General features: G+C 36.3%; 1 protein-coding gene across 2 annotated transcripts in view; it reads right to left on the bottom strand.

The window, feature by feature from the left end:
• Nucleotides 1-14,363, bottom strand: part of NSUN3 (NOP2/Sun RNA methyltransferase 3) — a 54,107-nt gene that overhangs the window by 24,684 nt on the left and 15,060 nt on the right. Inside the window, exons 4-6 of one of the 2 annotated variants that reach the window (XM_004773015.3) lie at nucleotides 6,636-6,790; nucleotides 5,780-5,901; nucleotides 220-667 (exon numbers count right to left, since the gene is read on the bottom strand). In XM_004773015.3, coding sequence (XP_004773072.1) covers nucleotides 535-667; nucleotides 5,780-5,901; nucleotides 6,636-6,790 — 410 coding nt within the window. In that variant the 3' untranslated portion in view covers nucleotides 220-534. Of the gene's footprint in view, nucleotides 1-219; nucleotides 668-5,779; nucleotides 5,902-6,635; nucleotides 6,791-14,363 lie in introns of those variants that run through there. The other variant, XM_004773014.3, reaches the window with a different exon arrangement.

Here is a 14,363-nt window from a genome sequence, read left to right as displayed (position 1 = left end):
ACACCATGCGACCTTCTTTTTTTTTTTTTTTAATAAATATTTAATTTATTTGACAGAGAGATATCACAGGTAGGCAGAGAGGCAGGCAGAGAGAGAGATAGAGGGAAGCAGGCTCCCCGCCGAGCAGAGAGCCCGACGCGGGACTCGATCCCAGGACCCTGAGATCATGACCTGAGCCGAAGGCAGAGGCTCAACCCACTGAGCCACCCAGGCGCCCACCATGCCACTTTCTAAAGAGACTATGTGTATATTATTTTCAGTATATTTTCCCACTGTTTCCCTAATACATTTAAATAAAAATGAAGCAAGAGAATCTGACTTTGTAGTATGTACATACATAGTATGGAACAGAAATGAGTGGTCTCAGAAATTATTCTAAGTAATAATAAAGTTATACTTTCAAGTGGTACTCCATTAATAAAACTGGCTTATATTCAATTACTCTTTATAATGTTGTCCCACATTCTTATCTTCTTAAATGTTTCAGGGGAAGATGTATGAGTTGTATACAACTTTACCTTCATGTTTTATAAATTAAATAGAAGATTCTAATTTTTCCATTTCTGTATGGATAAATGAAAGAGTCCTCAATAAGTGTGCAATGAACTCATGTGCTTTGGGATCTCTAGCTCCTGTCACCATTGTGTCTTCCAGTATGCTTTCCATGCTAAAACGAAAAATCAAGTTAGGTTACTATTTTCATGATTATAAACATACATTAATTTTTAAAAGAATTTTAAAAGACTTAGATATCTACTAACATTACTCTTAAAAAAAAAAAGTAACGTCCAGAAACTTCTATTAAATAAAGTGTTGGGATGCCTGGGTGGCTCAAATGGTTAAGTATCTGCCTTTGGCTCAGGTCATGATGCCTGGTTCCAGGGGTCTAGCTCCACACAGGGCTCCCTGCTCAGCAGGAAATCTGCTTCTCCTTCTCCCTCTGCCCCTCCCCCTGCTCTGCATGCAATCTCTGTCTCTCAAATAAATAGATAAAATATTTAATAGTAATAAGCAAAATTTCTATTTTAAGTATCACATTCATAAAAATATGTTAAGAGTAGTATTTGCTTGTACAGTATTGTGTTCTCAAAAGTTAAAACTGTGAACACCATGCAGACGCCTAATTAATATAAATATGAATAATTTCTGGTGAGGCAAATGAATGTACAGCCACAGAGGGCATAACGTATCTCTGAGTACCATATCGGTCAGCTGACAAATGCAAATACTAGTCTCCAACAAAAGAGTACAAAAAGTTTTCTTGCGTTGGTGGTATAGTGGTGAGCATAGCTGCCTTCCAAAAAGTTTTCTTTATTTGCCTCTCAGTTATCCGTTCCACTCATTTTCTCCCTTCTGAGTGTCATCTTCTGTCCACAATATCAGGTTAGGCAATATTTGCTTTCTTGCTTTCTAATTGCTCTTTGCAAATGCAAATAAGGATCTACAGTCAATCCTTTATACTTGTGACTAAAACTCATACATCAATATATGTTTGCATTTGAAACCCTTTGTTTCTTATTGTGGAATAAGAGGATTACCTTTTGTTAAAGGAAGGTAAGGCAATAACCAGGTGAGAAAGATTTCAAAGAAATTCAGAAATTTCTTTGTATGTGGTATAGTGATAGAGCTATCCCCAATGAGAAAATTACTATTAATATATATTTCATTTTTGGTCAAGGACAGGAGGTAAAAGAGAAATTGTGACTGGAATTATCATTTTTCCCTTCATCTTTTCAACCCCCAAACTTGTAGATGTCATGGAATAAGAACCATTATCTGTGCCTATAGTTTGGGTGTCCCACTCTTTCCCCATTATCATCATAACTACACAGTCAAGGGACCCAGAGTTTCAACTATTTTATTTAGGTGGCTCCCAAATCTCTCACACAGACCAGGCATCAGAGATAGGCAATGGAGTGTAGCTGCTCAAGGAAAAGAATAAGAGATGGGAGGGGTGACATCTAACTACATAAAAATCTATACCTGTAGTGATTGAGATGACAGTTTTACACCTTGTTTATATATGCTACTAAAATGACATAATGCTAAAGTCATTCTTTTTGGGAAATAAGATGATGGGAGAGAGGAGTGGCCACTAAGGAAGGGCAGTAGTTGTTAGGGCGTAAGTAGGTGCCTATGTGAGGTTTATATAAATGTGTGACCTTCACAACAATGACTGAAATGCTAAATGAAGTTAAGAGAAGTGTATCCAATGGAAGGAAAAAAACTAAACTGACACTAAAACCATGCTTTGGTTACATAAAAGCAATACTAATCAAAATAAATTACAGAAATGCTTTATATTTATGCCTAATTACTATGCCGCACAATAGTGATTATATCATTTTTGGCAGATTAACTTTGCTATAAATTTAATTACACATTTAAATTCTAAATACTCAGCCCTTGTAATTTAGTATTTTTAAATAGTTATTTGCTGACCTCCTACATAGCAGACACCAAATTATGTATTAGCAGTAAAAACAGTAAGACTACCCCTGTTCCCATTGGGCTTGTAACAGTCTTGTTGAAGAAAGAGATAAGTACTAAGCAAATGTTAAGCAAAGGAACTGACAATATATTTTTAAATTAAAGTAAGGACAAGAAGGGAATATCAATCCTAGTCCTAGACAGTCAGATACGGTTTCAATAAGAAGAGGTCAGAGCTAATTTCTAAAGAACCCAGATTTAGCCAAGAGAAAAGAGAGGATGAGTAATAACTCTCAACCAAAAGGAAAAGAAACACTCTGGCCTCAGAAAGAACACTGTAAGGTGAGTTAGAAGAACTGCTCTGGTGGAATACAAAGTAAGAGAGGTCCTAAGACAATGAGGCAAATGAAGTAAGAAGACATATCCAAAGACAGTTAGAATATTATACTAAGGAATTTGAATTCTTTTTTTTTTTTTTTCCCACCAGAACTTAATATCTTAATGGTAATGGGAACCACTTCAGGATTTTAAAAAAGAGAATGACACAATCAGATTCACATTTCGGATCGGATTTGCTTTACTGAAGAGTGGAGTGAAGCTCACACCTGGAGACCTGCAGGGCATTTAGGAGCCAGCTGCAGTGATTCAGATGACAGAATGCTGGTGGCTCAGGTTAGGCTATTCAGGATGGATAGAATTGGATGGACTTGAAAAACATGTAACAGGTACAACTGAAACATCATAGCAATTGACTTGAGTACAACAGAAAGAGGGCTGGAGATGGATTTCTGACTTTAGCAAATGTATGATGGTATAGAAATTACTGAGATACAGAATAGAGAAAAAAGAGGTAGATTAGTGGTGTTTCTATTTGATTTTTTATTTTGTTGATGGGGGGCAGAAAAGCATTAGAAACTATGAGTTCTCCTCTTGACAAATTCAGTTTTATGTTTCCAAGGGGCTTCCAAATAGAGATTATGTCATAGATAACTGAATACATAGGTCTGAGGCTAGGGAGATGAGCTGACACCCACACTTGAGCGACAGCATCTTATATCAGTTGAAGCCATCAGATAAATAGAGAGCCAACCTTAGCAGCCTAAGGAAACCGAGTAACTATGCAATGAGTAATAAATGCGATGGTTAAGGGTAGGTTAAAAAAAAGTAAGTAGGAATAAAACCAGGAAAGCGTATCATCACAAAAATCAAGGGAAGAGAATACTATAAGAGGGAACAAGCAGAGATGCCTGAGTGACACAGCTGGTTAAGTCTCCGATTCTTGATTTCAGCTCAGGCTATGATCTCAAGGTCGTGAGATCAAGCTGCGCAGGGCTCCATGCTTAGTGCAGGGCTCCATGGTTAGCGCAGAGTCTGCTTTAAGACCCTCTTTCTCGCTCTCCCTCTGTCCCTACCAAAAATAAATAAATCTTAAAAAAAAAAAAAAAAAGAAGAAGAAGAAGAAGAGGGAACATGCAGTCAATAGGGTCAAATGCAATAGAAATAGAAATGAAATAGAAAGTATAAACTGGTATAGCTATTTTATTTATTTTTAAAGATTTTATTTATTTGTCAGAGAGGGAGAGCACAAGCAGGGAGAGCAGCAGGCAGGAGGAGAAGCAGGGTCCCCACTGAGCAAGGAGCCTGATGCTGTACTTGATCCCAGAACCTAAGCCTAAGGTAGACGTGTCCCTGACAGCCACTCAGGAGTCCCTGGTATAGCTATTTTAGAGAACAATTCAATACATCTAAAATGTTTGATCCTTGTTTCTACTTTTTTGATATTTAATCAAGAAAAATGCTAGTATCATGTCCAATGAGACAAAATAAAGGATGGTTTGTTTAAGTAAAAAAAAGCGGGGTGGGGGGAGAATAAATGTATCCAAAAAATAGAGGATTAAATAGAATATAATAGACTGATCTTATTTAACATTTCACAAAAGTGGAAGAGAACAAAGCAGATCTGTAAGGAAAAAACTAAGAAAAATCAAGTATAAGTTTCAGAACAATATATACACAATGATAGCAGTTATTTTTAAAACGTATTTCTCCATGCACATAAAACTGTAAAAACAACTAGAGGAAAAATCTGGAAGAGTACACCAAACTAGTGCAATAGTTAGCTCAGTAAAGGAAGCTGGTAGTTGGTTGGGTCCATGGCCAAGGGGCCTTTTGCTTCATTTTCATTATTTGAGTTCTTTACAATGAAAATGTTTCCATGTAACAGCTATATAATAAGATACATTTTTAAAATACTATTAAGAGATCAAGTAAAGTTAAAACTGAAAAATATTTGTAAATTTAATGTATCTTTAGTAGCCTTAACAAGCATAAATTTGGAAGAATAAGGGGAACAGAAAACAGATTACAATGAACTGAGCATAGATGGGAGGAAAAGCAATAGAATATAAAACACAAAAAGCTTGGTAATGTACAGGAAGAAAAAGAAGTGAAGAGATGATTCTTCATGAAAGAGAAGGAAAAATGATATTTTCAGAAAGCTTGGTTCCTTAATCACAGTTTAAAAAAAAAAAATCAGAGGTCACAACGCTAATAAGCAGTCATAAAACTTACTGTCTGTTATAAGGTATAAGGTATAACAATGGCAAGGCCCAGAGTTGACGGAATAATTAAGAAGCCAAATCAAGAAAGTTCAGGTGAGAAAGAAATCATAGCAGGATCTATGCAACATGCAAAAGTTAATAATCCAAGTGGTATTACGTCATTAAATTATATTTTAAATATTCCAGAGAATTTTTGTTCTGCATTGAATAGGAATTACCTGCAAGCAGGGTATAACTAGAAAACTCTTTTGTAACCAGTACGAATGTCCCCAAAAGCCTCTATTTGGAAGAAAACCAAGTATCTTTTGGTGGACACATGCTTCTAGAAAATTCTTCAAGGGACGGTAAATGTCAACAATAAACCACAACTTCCTAGGAGGCTGACTCATCCAGAACAATGTATCTGTTATAAAAAAAAAATACATCCTAGTCCAAAGCTACTATTATGGGGGGCTGTTCCGGTTCTGGTTAAAGAATAGTGTGCTGACCCCTAGGTTTGAGATGGTCCTGATTTGCAAACAACTTTAAACCACAATAAAATCATACGTGGCCTTTAAAAAACAATGCATAGCAATATTACATTTCACTGAGGGGGTGGGGGGGCAATGGCGCCTTACAGCATGAGAGCTGGAAGGAAAAAGGTTAAGAATTTTCTGAATACAGCCTTTGGAGGAATAATTACCAACAATTCCCCAATTTCCATTTGGGGAATCCTCTGTGTCATGATTTTTCATGCCAACTTAAATTACATTAGAAACCAGAATAACTTTTGTTTTAATACCCCTCACCTTAATAGTTCTAGCTGCAGAATGGGCAAATTCCTCCTTTGGCTTATCCTCCAGGTTGCCTTCTGAGAATCAGAAGAGAACAACCAACTTCGATCATTTGAACAGGGAGCATCAACTAACACCTAGAGAAAAAAAGGATATATAATGCACACATGCATTGAGAATATAGTCAAAATACATGGAGAAGCTATGTAAAATATGACAAAAAACAGCTAACAAAGACATTTCTTTTAAAACCAAAAATATATTATGGTAAATTCTTTATGACATTTCTTCACTAGTACTTTACAGGAAAGTTTCTCGTGTCCTTTCAGTGTTTGTTTTTGCTTTGGTGGGGAGAGGGAATAGGAGGACTAAAAGTCTACTATTATCTACTCGTATTTCATATTCTTGATGGCTATAGCAATAACTTTTACAAGTTACTTGTTTTAAACAAACATTACTATATTTCTGAATTCTCAGCATTTATTTTTGAGAACTAATATTTCAGTTTTGATTTGATGAAATGTTTTTCTTCAATTGTCATACTCTGATATGAAATGTTACCAAATTAAAGCAATATAGCGTACAGGTTTGTGCACTGACCCAAATAATATCTGATCTTTTCCTGAGTATCTTTGAGGCACCTGGAAATAAAAACATTCAATAATCCCCAAGCCCAGTGTTACCACTTCCTTTGAACCATGCTGACCATCAAATGAAAACTGCTTCCTTGTTCACTTTATCAAAATTTCCCAGAGTACTGAGAAATTCTATCAGGCTATGTCTGGAAGCAAATGGAAAACAACAACAACAAAGCAAAATAACAGTGGTATCACTGGGAGCACATCGGTTTGTCACAATGTAATAACTGTACCTTGTCAAACATTTCAGGCTGGGCATCTCCCATTTCTCTGCCATCCAATTCAGACACTTTAATTACATTTACCAAAGGCTGTGGGATGAAAGATTCTAATGTCTGCCTCAGCCACCTCAATCTCAGACTATCATGTTCATTACAGTGAAGATAACCTAAATACAAAGGGTTAAAAAGTTTTAAAATGAATGCTATGGAATTGTTAAATTCCTACTATTAATCAAATAAATTTCAGAATGATATCAATTCATCATAATTATGCAGATATAGGGCACAGAGGTAAATACTATGATTGTCTAAGGTTTTAAAAACAGCAATATACACACATACAAAACATTCACAATAGTCCTGTCTACACAGCCTGTTAGCAGCGCTGACCATTTACTCATTCAGATTTAATTATGGATTCCTAAAGATATGCTATACAATCAATACCTCAAATACAGTTCTCTCTAAAGCTCTTAAGAGTAAATGATATATTCTGTTATATATCCATATCTATCTATCATCTATCTATCTATCTATCTATCTATCTATATCCAAATATATGTCTTTCCAGGACAGAAGACTTTCATTTTAAATAAAAGTTATGCAATATATGGAAGAAAGCATGTAGAGCTACTAGCTCTATGGTAAGACACGGGCTCAAATTATGAACTATCAGATTCTGGGGAAGTTACTCAGCTCTCCTTGAGAGTCTGTTTCCCAAACTGAGGGTTGCTGAAGGGGACAGAGGTGGGGATGGGGTAAAAAGGTGGTGGGCATTAAAGAGGGTACATGATATAATGAGTACTAGGTGTTGATGAAATCACTGAACTCCACCTTTGTCACTAATAATACACTATATGTTAATTGAATTTAAATTTAAAAAAATGTTCATGACCTCATTTAAAAAAGTCTCAGTTCCCTTATTTGTAAAATGGAGATTGTACTAGTGAAAGGATTCAGAACATGACTCTCCAAAATATGCCACTTTGGCATGTTGATTATTTTGAATTCAAGGCACTTGAATAATAGCATAGCAGGAAGGGCATTTTTACCTCCCTTTTTCTTCCTAAAAGGAGATGAAATCCCATACGAAAAATACTCTCTCTATATCAGAAGGGAAGAACTATTCTTATCACCAGAGTTGGGGCATCTGGGCCAAAAGAAATCTGTACAGATCTTGCTAAAAAGTCCTTCCTGTCTTCTCCCTCCCAACGTTTTCCAAAACTGGCACTCTGTGTTCAACCTACTGCATAAGCACTTATGATTAGCCACTTTCATGGATCTTCCATTTTCCTATGGCAACACCCATGTACATGTAAAATTTTATTAAATAAAATTTGTATGCCTTACTTCTACAAACCTTTTTTGTCAGTCCCAATGAAAAATCCTAGAGGATGGAAGAGAAACTTTATCTCCCCTACACTGGCTACCTCCCCTATACTGCTTCTCAGTACAAAGACACCTAGCAAAATGGTTCATTCCCTAATGAAAGTTATTTTGTCTTTCCTTTATTTAAGTATATGTGTATATTTTTATAAATATTTATATGTATTTATTATATAATATAAATTATATAATATATAAATACAAGCACAGTTTTGGGGATGCCTGTGTGGCTCAGTTGGTTAAGCCGCTGCCGTCGGCTCAGGTCATGATCCCAGGGTCCTGGGATGGAGTCCCACATCAGGCTCCTTGCTCAGCAGGGAGCCTACTTCTCTCTCTGCCTCTGCCTGCCACTCTGCCTGCTTGTGCTCTCTGACAAACAAATAAATAAAATCCTTAATAAATAAATAAATACAAGCATATTTTTGAATGCACAGAAGTATAAAGATCAAAAACTACCTCAAACCCAGTGTTCAGATAGCCATTTAATAATCATACCATATCACATCTCTTTTTTGTATACCCATATAAAACTGATAAGTGAAATTATATATATTTTCATATTGTCATTTTTTTTGTCACATTCTTCATCTACCCTCTCCATCAACTGCCCAACTACCCCAACAAAAGGAACTTATATTATCAACCCACACATTTATATATATGACTTCTTCTCTATGTATGCCAATACTTTAAAAAAAAAACCACCAAGTCAACTGGTAGGAATATAAATAATTTTAAAGGCTGCTAAATAGTATATGAAATAGATATATCATCCTTTATTTATCCATTACTAATCATGGGGCATTCACATTGTTATCACTAGTAAAATTCAATAAACAAAAAAAATTAATAATAAAATTTAATAAACATCCTTCTACAGTTGTCCTTTCAAAATTTTTATTTTTATGAGACAGTTCCAGAGGTGTGGATAGGTTAGGGAAGGGGAATTTTTACTTTTAGTAAATATCACCCTGTCCCTCCACCAAACTCCCCCAAGAAGTGTTAATGGGATGTGATGTTGTAGTATAATTTTTTCATTTTCTATTTGCCATTTGGTTTTGCTTTTCTGTAAATGCCTATCTTTTGTTTTTTTTTTTTTTAAGATTTTATTTATTTATTTGACAGAGAGATCACAAGTAGGCAGAGAGGCAGGCGGGGTCGGGTGGGGGGAGGAAGTAGGCTCCCTGCTGAGCAGAGAGCCCAATACCGGACTCAGTCCCAGGACTCTGGGATCATGACCTGAGCTGAAGGCAGAGGCTTAACCCACTGAGCCACCCAGGCGTCCCTGTAAGTGCCTATTCTTATCCTTCGTTTTTTGTTTTTTGTTTTTTTCCTGCTCCACTATTTATATTTTTCTTACTAACAGGTAAGACATATTTTCATTATACAGATATTATCTCTTTCTCTGCCTTCTGATCTGCAAATGTTTCTTATAGTCTTCTGAATTTATGTTTTTTATTTCTTCAGTTTCACAATTTTTTAAAAGTCAATCATACCACTTTTATAATTTCTAAGTTTTTCTGGTCTTATTTAAGGTAGTCTTTCAACCATTAGATTTTCAAGTCTGATTCAGCTCAACATTTATGCAGGCCATGTTCAGCATCATCCCACAAAGGACAGAAACCACAGCTTGCCAAGAGGGCAGAGTAAGACATTCCTCTTTCACAAAGACCTTGTACTTTGGTAAGCTGGTAATTTAGTGCAAGAAGAAAAGATTTATATTGGTGTAGGAGGTGTCCTGGCTTAAAAGCTGCATATGCCACAGGAGACAACATCTCTTCTAACTACTCCAGGGGCACAGCTTCCAGGATCCCCATGAGGGATGCTCAGTTACAAGAGGACTGCCCAGTAACAAGCATCAATGCACTCAGAGAGACCCAATCAGGGAATCCCTATCGGGTCTCTGGGACTTATTTATTCTTTCCCCCAGGGCACTTGCATTTTACCCATCAGGGTCTCCCTCTCTCTCTCTTTTTTTTTTTTTTTTAAGATTTTATTTATTTGACAGAGAGAGATCACAAGTAGGCAGAGAGGCAAGCAGAGAGAGAGAGGAGGAAGACTCCCCGCCGAGCAGAGAGCCCGATGCGAGACTGGATCCCAGAACCCTGAGATCATGACCTGAGTGGAAGGCAGAGGCTTAACCCACTGAGCCACCCAGGCGCCCCAGGGTCTTTTTTTTTTTATCATGAATATTGCCTGGAAACGTAGTGACAATCTGTTAGGTTCCAGGGAAACAAAGCTAGAAAACTACATGAAAGTGAAATTCTAATGTAGAGGGGGAAATATTTTTGAGACCCTATATCTCTCTATATGTGTATCTATACATAGAGTTGTTCTGATTGTCACACCATGATTAAAAACATTTAAAGATTTCCCATCATCCATTAAAGTTCAAACTACTGATTTATTTCAAGGTCTGTGATAATGAGACCTTAAGACAACCTTTTAATTTTAACCTCCCACTGTTTTACCAACATACTCTGTGCTCCACCAAATTTGACTGACTTTCCACTTCTCATACATACTTCAAACCTCTTCCACAGTACTTAACCATATTTTGCCTCATGAGTGGTGTTCGCTTGCACTGCTTACCCTTTCTACTACCACCACACCGCAATTTCTATATGGAAAGTGCTCAGGAGACGGCATCAATTTTGTTAGTGGGGAGAAAGGAGTAAGAAATCACCTTAAAGTTGCATTTATACAGGTAGTATACTCTTTTTAAATTCAGTTTACATGTTTATTTCAGGGACTTCTGGAGGATCTGCTCATGTAGGTTATGGACAATTGTCTAAAAGCCAGAGATCACTAGAAAATGACTGAAGGCAAAAGTTAATGTTTTGGAGGGGCTACAACCACAGGGAAACTAGAGTGAAAGAAAAAAGAAGGAAATCATACAAAGACAAAGCATAAATATAAAAGGGTTTGTAATCAAGCGGGCTACAGCACTGGTCCATCTCTCATCTGAAATTGATGAGCCTTAGAAGAAACTATGGGGTTTAGTGGAATAAGGAGGGAGAACAATTAATCTGCTGTCATCTTCCTGTCTTCTGCTTCTTGTTGGTCAAAGTCCATTCCAAGAGTTGGTAACTCCCACACACTTCAGGATTGTGCTATCTGGCCCCTACAAACAAGCCAGAGAGTCCCAAGGCCAGTTATAGCAACCACTCAGGTGTGGTGATTTTTGCTTGTCAGCAGGCAGCCATCTGGAGGCTGCTCAATTTGTGACAGCAGTTAACCCTATCAGCATAAAACTGCAGGAACAGCATGGATCTTTTTTAGGGTTTCTCCAGCCTGGAAACAATTCAAAGGTCTCAAGCCTTTAAGTAAGGAATGGGAGTAAAGGTGAAGCCAAAGACATCTGTGGTGGAACATAAACTGGGGCCAAGAGACCTCCCCAAAGTCACACCTTGTCCCCATCAGATACTAGGAAAGACCCATGTCTTAATTATTTTTCACTCTACTTCTCCCTTTTTCTGGTTTAAATATTATATTCGATTTCCACTATTTTACTGGTAAACTTAAAAATTTTAACATGCATGCTTATGTAAAAAAAATATAAAGTTAGTCAATCTGTTTTTCCTAAAAGATGTAATAATCTTTTAATTCTCCCTCCCAAACTAGATGCTGTTACTATATATTTGGGTTTTATTTGGGCTTACATTTTTTAACTACACAAAATATTATCATCATTGTCTTCTCTAGTCAATGACTTATAGATTTTACCTATATATTGCCCATCTTTTTTGTTCTTCATTTCTTCTTATTACCTTATCATCCATCTACAATGGCTTTCCTTTTTCCTGAAGCACATCTTTCAGAATCATTGGTGACAAACTTATACTCTATCTCTCTAAAAAAAAATGTCATTTCACTTTTGTTCTTCAGGGATATTTTGGTGAATATATTTCTGGATTTATAGTCCTCTTTTCTCAGGACATTGTTCCTCTGAATGCTAGTTTCCATTGTTACTTTCAAAGGTCAATCCTCAGTCTGCTGTCTTTTGAAGGTAAACCATCTGTCCTCTCGGGCTGCTATTAAGATCTCTTTTTCAATGTTCTGCAACTTCACCATAATGGTCTACACTGGCTTAGCTGTGCTTACACAATTTTGGAGGTTATTTCTATTCCTCCTCCATTATCAAAGTTGAAAACAGTTTCCTTTTTCAGTCCCTTGGGATAGGACAATTTCTTCTTAGTTTACCTTACATGGAAGGTATACCATTTTGGAATCTCAACTTTCTGTAAGTTAACCTCCTAGCAGATGTTCTCTTGGGCAAGCTCTGGCTTTGTCTTTTATTTGCATATTTTTATGAAGCAATGAATATCAACATTCAACTTTTTCAGGTTAAGCAAATGCTCCATAAGTGAAAAGCTAGCTTTGATGCTCAACTGATCTTCTGGGTTCCCATTATCTCTTAGATTTTGGTCAGTGAGTATTTGGAGATCACCAATGCATTTAAAAAGATTGTTTTTAATACTATATACTACATTTGTTAGTTGTTTTCAGCAAGAGTTGTTTTCACCAGGAGTTGGTTAAAAGACCTAGTCTGTCATTCTATAAGAATCCAAAGTCTTAGTTATTTATGCATTTTTCACAGCTCCATACCTACGATCCAAAGCCTTGCACACATAGTATGTGCTCACTAATGTGGCTGAGTTGATCTGAAACACGGCATCATAAGAATATTTAAACTATTAAAAGTGAAAATCAAGTCAGCTTTTCATTAAATTTAGTCAAGATTTTTAACTTCAGTCTAGATTCTTAATTCAGCATTTAATTTTTTTTATTTTTTTTAAAGATTTTATTTATTTATTTGACAGACAGAGATCACAAGCAGGTAGAGAGGCAGGCAGAGAGAGAGAGAGGAGGAAGCAGGCTCCCCACTGAGCAGAGAGCCCGATGTGGGACTCGATCCCAGGACCCTGAGATCATGACCTGAGCCGAAGGCAGAGGCTTAACCCTCTGAGCCACTCAGGTGCCCCTTAATTCAGCATTTTAAAAGAACTCTCTTACTTAAAACATAGCTTTATGTTACATTGTTTGCCCTAGATATAGATTTTATTTGAAATTGTCTTAGATTAGTTAAACTTTTTAAAATATGTAATATAAGACATCACAACTCAAGTTTCATATATATACTAAGACTTTCTACATTGAAACAGAATTAACTTCATGTTTAAATTGTCAAAGATAAGCCAAATCTTGGTATTTTATTCATCTAGGCAGGAAAGGGGATGAATTAAAAAAAAAAAAAATACTTAAGTCATTGAGGCTTTACATCCATCTGTTTAAGGCAGCCTTTGGTCCATGGAAAGAAACTGGGCTGCTAGTTTCATTCATTAATTTACTCTGATGCAACTAACTTGGAAAAAAAAATTATGCCTATTTTCAGTTCTGTTAATTATTCCTTGGAGCCATAAGCCATAATCCTGATTATCAGAGGAATTATATGTCCCTCTCAATGTAAAAACTAGAATAATGGTATTGTCCATATATTAGAAGTGATACGAAAGCTAATTGTAAGGTTCTTCGGATGTCTGGAAGCAATGTTACAACTTCACAACAAACTTAACAACAAATTTGTTAGAACATGTTTGACAACAGATTAAAATACACTTGAGAAAAAACCACTTCAAGATTCTGGTTTACTAAGTACTTGTTATAGACTGGGCATGGTGCTTGTCGCCCCTATTCTCAAGAAGCTGTCTAACGGAGCGGTTGCTGGAAAAGTCAGCAGTTGAGTAACATTAGGAGACCTCAAAACAGAGTCAAGTGCACATGCCTGAAAACCTGAGTTGAGATCCCACCTCTGCTACTTGATTTCATCTTTAAAGTGGGCATAATAATGCCCAACTAATGGTGCTGCAGAGTTAAAGAAGATCTATACACCATGTTACTCACACTGTGTTCTTCAGAGCCCTAGGACTTCAGAAACATGTATATATAGAAATACAGCATAAGACGCTGGAAGCAAAGACTACTAAAAAATGTTTGAAAACACAGATTTACTCAATGTGATTAATACAGTCCCTGGCACATATTAGGCTAACAAAGGCCGTATTGACAAAAACAAAAACAAAAACAAAAAAATGGATAATCTGTCACTGTGTCAACAGGTGGGAGCAGCTGGACCAAAAGAGAAATAAACTAATTTAATCATCCTAAAATATGAGCTTTTTAATCATTTAAAGCTGTGAGCCTCTTGGCCCAGAATAAAGGCCAGTAGTAATCTAAAGAAATTTGTTGTATAAATGCATATTTAGTTGCAGCCATCATTTTAGGTTTTGTTTTTAAAAGCTTATTTTAGTATTGCTTCCGCATTCCAAATTCAAGCAGTGTAGCTAACCTAAT

Source organism: Mustela putorius, unplaced genomic scaffold, assembly GCF_011764305.1.
Source record: "Mustela putorius furo isolate JIRA1106 unplaced genomic scaffold, ASM1176430v1.1 tig00003834_pilon_pilon_pilon, whole genome shotgun sequence".
NCBI classification, from domain to species: domain Eukaryota; kingdom Metazoa; phylum Chordata; class Mammalia; order Carnivora; family Mustelidae; genus Mustela; species Mustela putorius.
The sequence above is the reverse complement of the archived record's forward strand: the minus strand, read 5'-3'. Positions and strand labels throughout refer to the sequence as shown.